This window comes from Pocillopora verrucosa, chromosome 12 (genome assembly GCF_036669915.1).
Source record: "Pocillopora verrucosa isolate sample1 chromosome 12, ASM3666991v2, whole genome shotgun sequence".
Classification (NCBI taxonomy): domain Eukaryota; kingdom Metazoa; phylum Cnidaria; class Anthozoa; order Scleractinia; family Pocilloporidae; genus Pocillopora; species Pocillopora verrucosa.
This window is the reverse complement of record NC_089323.1, coordinates 11,267,328-11,274,827: the sequence shown is the minus strand read 5'-3', so window position 1 is coordinate 11,274,827 and position 7,500 is coordinate 11,267,328. Positions and strand designations below refer to the sequence as shown.

The 7,500-nt window shown below is 44.8% G+C and overlaps 2 protein-coding genes across 2 annotated transcripts in view; both read right to left on the bottom strand.

Moving 5' to 3' along the window:
* Window positions 1-674: 674 nt before the first annotated feature.
* LOC136277178 (piggyBac transposable element-derived protein 4-like) lies at window positions 675-1,712 on the bottom strand. Its single transcript, XM_066158870.1, has one exon. It carries the CDS (start codon window positions 1,710-1,712, stop codon window positions 675-677), a length of 1,038 nt encoding a protein of 345 aa, XP_066014967.1.
* Window positions 1,713-6,329: 4,617 nt separating this feature from the next.
* LOC136277177 (uncharacterized) overlaps window positions 6,330-7,500 on the bottom strand; it is a 33,904-nt gene continuing 32,733 nt past the window's right edge. The window contains exon 3 of the mRNA XM_066158869.1: window positions 6,330-6,789. Within this exon, the coding sequence (XP_066014966.1) occupies window positions 6,330-6,789 (460 nt within the window). The remainder of the gene's footprint in view (window positions 6,790-7,500) is intronic.

Genomic DNA, 7,500 nt, shown 5'->3' with positions numbered 1-7,500 from the left:
GAAATAAAGGCGAAAATAGCAAGCGATAAAAGCACATATATGCCAAGATTTGACCTAGTGTCGAATGACAACACCTCGGCGCAGACTGGGCCTAGTGCACAGGACACCTAGCATTTACAAAATGCGTTTGCCGCAAAGTTCACATGCCATTCGGCACCACGTTTCCTTGTTTCGCTTTAAACAACGCTTACAGCGACCTTTGGAGAACTTGATGGGCCAATGACCTCCTTCTAGGCGCCCAGAACTTGCAGACAATCGCTGTGCCGAAAAATTTCCGATCAGTAACTTAAAAGATCTAAACGAAAGGCCAGTTGGGTTCTTGATCGGTGATGCGGGGACAGTTTCTCCAAAATATAAGCATTAACAATGGAAACGTCCACAAAGAACCACATGAGACAACGCCACCACTTTTTCGATTTTCTTCCAGCCATGTAGTAGCCCCGCATTTGATCGCTCAAGTCTACACCGCCCATGTTGTTGTTGTATGTCTTCACGACTGGGGCGCTGGGAACTTGAATGACCGTTCCATTGCTTTGTCGTCTACCGACAGTGTCGTTCCCCACGGGATCAGACTGAGAGCTCAAAAAATATACTGGCTTCTTATCTTTCCATATGGTAACGACAATGTTCTCTTTGCGAAGGAACGACGACTCTCGACGAAGTCGCTTGACTCTTTAAGTCTTAGGGGCGATTGCACGCGGGATGCCTTGTCGATTTCCACGAACGGTTCCGCAGATATAAATTTGATCTCGAAGCAAATCTGCAGCGAGAGCAAGAGAATTAAAAAAATTATCGACAAAAACATGGTGATTTTTGCCTACCAGGGGTCGAGTAAGATTGCGGACAACGCGGTGTCCGAGTCCTTGTTCGGGATTGCCATTGCGTTGTTTTCCCGTGTAGATTTCCAAATCGCAAATGAAGCCGTTTGACGAATCTGCACACTCCCACACTTTGATTCCCCTCTTTACCGGTTTTAAGGGCATGTACTGTTTAAGGGAAAGTCTTCCTTTAAAAGGAATCATTGCCTCGTCGATCGAAACATTTTTCGACGGCCTGTATTCGCTTTTAATAGCCTCTACAACAGAATCGAGAAGAGGTCGCACTTTGAACAATTTGTCGTGGTTTGCGTGCCCACATGGCAATTCTCTTCTCTTATCGTTTAGATGAAGATATTGCGATATTTTGGCAAAACGATTCCTCGGAAAAATCTTTTGCACTTCTGGGACTCCGAGAAGCTGATTTCTGGACCAGTATGAGTATACTTCGGGCAATTGTTTAATCCCAAACAGGATGTTCAGTGCGAAGAATGCCTTCACTTCTTCGGCGTCGGTTTCACGCCAAGCAGGGTCCAGTTTTGTTTCCATCACTTGCCGCGCATAACGATTCGTTTCCTCTGCAATTTTGTCAAAATTGCTGTCCTTAAATATTAGGTTAAAAAAGTTTATAGTCGAATAACCTCGAACGTCCCTGACCAGGCCGGTATTCGCGACGAACGGATTCATAACAACTGGACCAGGATCGTCGTTCCACTCTTGTTCGTCTTCTTCGCCACTTTCCTGATCGCTAAGATCGAGATCTGACAAATCCTCCATGTCAACTGACGAAACAGAAATGTCAGATTCTGACTCGGGATAATTTCTTTCAAACCCCGGTTCAATAGTGAAGTTAATGAACTCTTCTTCCTCGCTATCTGAATCAAAAAGCGCCGCCATTTTCAAAATTCACAAACAAATTTCAACTCGCAATTTCTCGATAAATTCATATGAACACCACCCCTGAAAGTTGGCTTGAACTGAGCTTCTACTCTAACCCTATTGGTTAAAATACAATAGGCTAGAAGAAACAATGAAAATAAGCATTTTTTATTGGTTAGAATTGACTATTATGTAAAGTGCCATATGGCACGCTTGGGAATTTGAGGGGTGGTACACGCGTGTGCCATATGGCACGGTCGGACGGGAAAGGGTTAAGGCGAAGCATCAATCCGCTCACAGCAATACCTACGAAAAATAAGAAAATAACAATCTTATTTTGATTTGAGATAACCGTAGATTCGTGACTGCAGCACTCTTTTTGTGACATGTTATGAAATTGTCATGACAAGACCATATTTCTGACCAGTCAAATTCTCTGTTTCCCATGCACTGAAAGACGATATCATTCAACTCTTAAAAAACTCTTAAAATTTCAGATAAAAAGAGTAAATTCCAACCTTGTTCTCTTTGCTGTGAAAACCACTCCATCACTTGCTGGTCTAGTGCGGGATATTTCGGAGTGAAATGGCCCATCGTCGCACGTTTTGCAGACATTTTCTGCTCACCAGAAAGAATGGTCGCCTGGTCTCTTCTCCAGCGTTGTACCATGGACTCGCTTAGTCCATATTCTCGAGTGATTTCCGAGTTCTTTTCGTGATAACTTTTACCTTGAAAGCGATACTATACAAGGAACGGCATGCTTTAGGCATAATGATAAAACATAACAGCAACGAAAGGGATACTCAATCGATTGATACTTTGAAACATTTAACTGAGATTGTTGTTGTGGTTGATCTGTTGTCGCATGGTAGTACTTATACACATTGTTGGATTAACTGATATTCATATCTCTTCATTGGTTCGCTTTTTTTTCTTTTGTGTTTATTGTAATTCATTAGGTTTTGTGTTTAGTGAGTCAATTTCTTATGTTTTCCGTGAGGTTTGCTTGCTTAAATGGCCAGTTACAATCAATAAGTTTGCCCTCTCAAACAAGACCACGGCCCAAGATCGCGTGTACGTGGGACTATCGAGTAATTGACTATCCCACGCTTACAATTATCGCAGTCTGACGGCCGACAAATGGCTTCGAGGTGGGGTGCGGGTGGACACCCTTCTGCAACAAATAAGCGCCATGCTCAACTCCAATGAACAGTTCGAAATGGATGATTCCTTCCAACTCTCCTTGACGCACGTGCACACGCCTCCGATGGGTTCCAGTGGCAAACACAAGTTGAAACCAAGTCATTCTGCCTTGACGTCCTTCAAGAAAAGAAGCTGTCTGTGCTCCTCATTAAGAACGGAGACAAGCTTTGTTGTGCCAGAGCCATCGTCACTGCCAAAGCCAGAGTTGACCAACACCCCAACTGCGACGGGTTCAAAAGAGGCAGAAGGATCCAAGCAGAACATGCAGTAGACCTTCATCACAAAACAAGAGTTCCCCGAGGTCCGTGTGGGTATGACGAACTCCAAGCCTTCTCTCTTGCTTCTTCTCTCTATGACTATCAAATTCTTCTCTGCGATGCCACGCGCGGGTATGTCGTGACGTCATTTGGCCCACCTTCACAAAAGCAGCTTGTCCTCCTCTACAATGATGGCCATTACGACGTCATCACTTCTCTAGCTGGATTCTTTGGCACCTCCTACTTCTGCATGAGGTGTCTCAAACCCTATGACAACCAAAGTCCCCACGCCTGCGACAACAACCCAGACCACTGCAGTGCCTATCTCCAGACTGGATGTCCAGATTACACCGAGGCCCAATGCCGAAGTCTTTCGGCAATGCAGACCTGCGATTCATGTAGATGGACATTCTATGGGACAGCGTGTTTCACCAATCACATGTCTAAGACACAGACTGGGAAGACCGCAGATCACCAGCAACTGAGCGTCTGTACGAGTCGTAGGAAGTGCGATAACTGTCAACCCTGTCGCAAACTCCTTGTGGGTTGCAAACAGCAACAAGAACACCTGTGTGGCTATGTCATGTGTCCTTCATTTCACCATTACATTGAAGCCTTGTCGCAACGGTGCTTCATTCAAGTGGCTAAGACTCCCGAGGAAGAACGGGCGGAACGTCGCGCCAAACGAAGACCTGGTTGTCGTCTACGTGGTGCTGCTGCTGGAAAAACCTCCGTTACATGTATTCTTCGACATGGAGGCCATGCAGGACACGGGATGTCACGTTCCGAATCTTGTCATGGCCGAAACTGAGAACGATGAGCATCCAGTCCGCTTCCAGGAAGACTCGTGCATGCGCGACCATTTCTCAAGCTCCTCAAGCAGGGGTGTCTCTCCTTCAACTCGGTATTCAAGCCTCTGGCTCGCTTCAAACCCTTTTCCCACATCACCATCGCCTCTGCTTGCAACCAGGATCTCCGTCACAACCGCATGGAAGCTGACACGATCGCCAACGAACCACTCCATGGGTGGCGCTTGAACACGAATCATTCTTGCATCACCCTGGAATGGGTCCGCTGGCAACAGCACCAGTTACCGGATGAAGACAATTACATCCGACATGTGGGCAATTCTGGCGAGTACCAGACTCCCCATTCCCGGTACACGGTAGACGGATGCCATGAGAAAACCAACTCTGTCTATGAGTTCCAAGGCCACTTTTGGCATGGTTGTCCAGTCTGCTATTCCAATCGCACCGAATCCCACTGCTGCCTTGACAATAGGTGCTTTGACGATGTTTACCGTTGCATGCAGGTCAAACTCGACTTACTGCGTAATCGAGGTTTCAGGGTAGTTGAAATTTGGGAGTGTCAATGGGAAAATATGAGGAAATATCCAAACTCTTTCTGGAGCGTACTCCCGTCTGTACTTACACAGATTTGGAATGCGTACGATTTGCGTACACGAAGTGTGGCATTTCCTGACCACTCGCAGAGGGCTCTTAAAAGACTATGTGAACACGTGGCTCAAGATCAGGAAAGAGGCCAGCAGGTAGCCTAGTCACATGGGCAACGATCCCCTGAAACGTCAACGACACTTGACGATAACAGAGTCAAAGAGGGGATCAAATTGGACCTGGAAAAGATGGAGAAAAATCCCGGACTGTGTACGCTGGCCAAGATGATGTTAAACTCCATGTGGAGTAAATTTGGTCAGCGTACCAACAAGACACAAGTCCGGGAATTTGATGACCCCCAAAAGTTTTCAACCTTCTGTAACAGCAACACCCTCCAAATCAAGTACGCTGGTATACAATCAGACGATCGCGTAGAAGAACAGTACACTTCAGGAAGACGAATCCATCTCGCCCAACCTGGACATATTTGTGGCCTGTTTCACGACCTGTTGGGCTCGTCTTAAACTCTATGATGCTCTCGATATCTTACAAGAGCGAGTACTGTTCAAAGACACGGACTCAGTCGTGTTCCTTTCCACCCAGGGAATGCCCAAGCCACCACTGGGAGATTATCTGGGAGACTTGAAGGACGAATTGCCACCAGACGACCATATAGTGGAATTTGCCTCCGGAGGTCCAAAAAACTGCGGGTACAAGACCCACAAAGGTAAAGAGGACTGTAAAGTCCGAGGCATCACACTCAATAGTCTGGGGAAGGGATATGTCAATTTTGAAGTCCTCAAAAACAATGTGCTGGAAGACTTGACTTCCCCACTGGAGTCTGGCGAAGCACGCATCACCGCTGTGCCCATACCATTCAAAATCGTGAGGAACACCCAAGAATACCAATTGTCCATCACGGCCCAACGAAAAAAATACAAGTTGGTTTACAACAAGCACGTGGTGAATCCTCACACCTTCTAAACCTCCCCGTATGGGTATGAGCGGTGGACGGAAGAGGACGCACACGTGACTGAACTGCTCACTTCTCTCTAACTATTATTCTGACGGTCACCTAGCTTCATCTCACCTCTTTTTACAAAAAAAAAAATGTAAATAGTGTAAATAGTCCCAGCGACAATGAGTCGAGATGACTACTCGATGATACCCACCCGCATCTTTCGTAGCAATCAGGGAATCAAAACACAAGTCGAAGGTAACCAACCCCTCGAGGCGTGCCCCATTGCCACGGGAGATGCGGGTTTAATGCTCTCACACGAGAGGGGGACTGGGAAGTCATTTTTAAGAACTATGCATGTGCATTTTTTAGGTTACCACATGGATTGGAAAGATCGAAACGTGACAGATATATATTCATTCGAACCTAATCTACTTTAGGTTGTTAGGGTGATAGTGATGACGTCATAGGATCAAAAGGTCAATACTTCTAACTAGAATTGATGACGTCATAGGTCAGGTTGTTATGGTGATAGTGATGACCAGAACAAATGCAAAGCAAGTCTTAAGCTTGTAGCTAAATTAAAAAACTTCAATGTAAGCAGATTTACAGACAGAAAAAAATAACTAATTTCTCACTTCAATTCCGCTGAAAAAACTTACTTGAAATATAATAATCTAACACTTTTAAATCAATCTATAGAATTAATGTCAATCACAGTTCTTGTCATCAAGTAAATCTATCAACAAGAGGCAATGCTTATTTGATAAACAAAACATTCTCCGCCCCAATAAGGGCATCTTTGAAGTTAGCCTAACTTTATTTAGTTGTATACCTCAGCAGGATCTCTAGCAGCAGTCTTGGTGGCTGGGCGGCTGCACTCTCCAGCTATTTTTACTTTGACATTGTGGACTTGGCCTTCTGTCCCAGGATACACCTTGATTACTCTGCCGATGGTCCATTTACTGCAAATAGCATTGTTTTCCACCATGACTACAATATCATCAACTTCTACATTTTGCCTTTCTGTGTGCCATGCCTTCCTTGTCACTAGTGCTGGTAGTATGTCTCTGCTCCAACATTTCCAGAAAGAGTCCACAATCTTCTGCACAAATTCTACACTGTGTCGCGGGGTTTTCATGTGATGGAATGGGCCTTGAGGAACTTCTGGTGCTGCTCCTACAAGAAGCATGTCTTTCAAGCATAAATATTTCCCATCGTTCACATCATTTGGAATGTGGCCAATGGGGTGTTGATTTACAAGATTTCCGACTTCTACAGTGCTTGAAATTAGGAAAAAATCCAGGTTGCCCTTAAGGAAAATGCCTGACAACCAAGCCCCTGACTTTGGTTGCCCTTAACATTTTCTAAGCTTTAATAAATGTGACGACTGTTTAGTGGCCCAAATTCATAATACTTGTTTCAGTTGTTTGACAGGGTTAGATCAGTTTACTTCACTAACAGCTTTAAATTTCTTTTTTACATGTACATCATTGTTAAAACACTTGTTGTAGAGACCCATTGTCTCTACTTCATGATCAAGGATGACTGAATACTTTGATATGCATTGATTTTTTTAGTAGAGTAGGGTAGTCTGCATCAGCAAGGCTATTGTCAAACAAACTAGACAACACAACTGGAAGTTCAGGGTTCACAGATTTAGGTACGTAAAAATCTGAATGAGCAGGGATGAGAGACAATAAGGCAGGTTTAGAAGGGCAGTCCAGGTTTAGAAGGGCAGTCCTTGATGCAATTGTGGAAGTTAGTCAGTTCAGTCTCTGAGGGGGGTGTAACACTAGAAGGCTTAACTGTCGAAGTTGAACATGGGGTCTTTGAAAAGTTTATGTCTTTGACCCTTGCATATGGAACAGTCTTAACTGATGTTGGTAGAACCCAGTATGCCTTTTTGTCGGTCACTGTCAGCGAATCCCTTCCTTTACATCCCGCTTCAATGGCCCATAGCAACGAAGCAACATGGGAGCAGCTCTCACCAA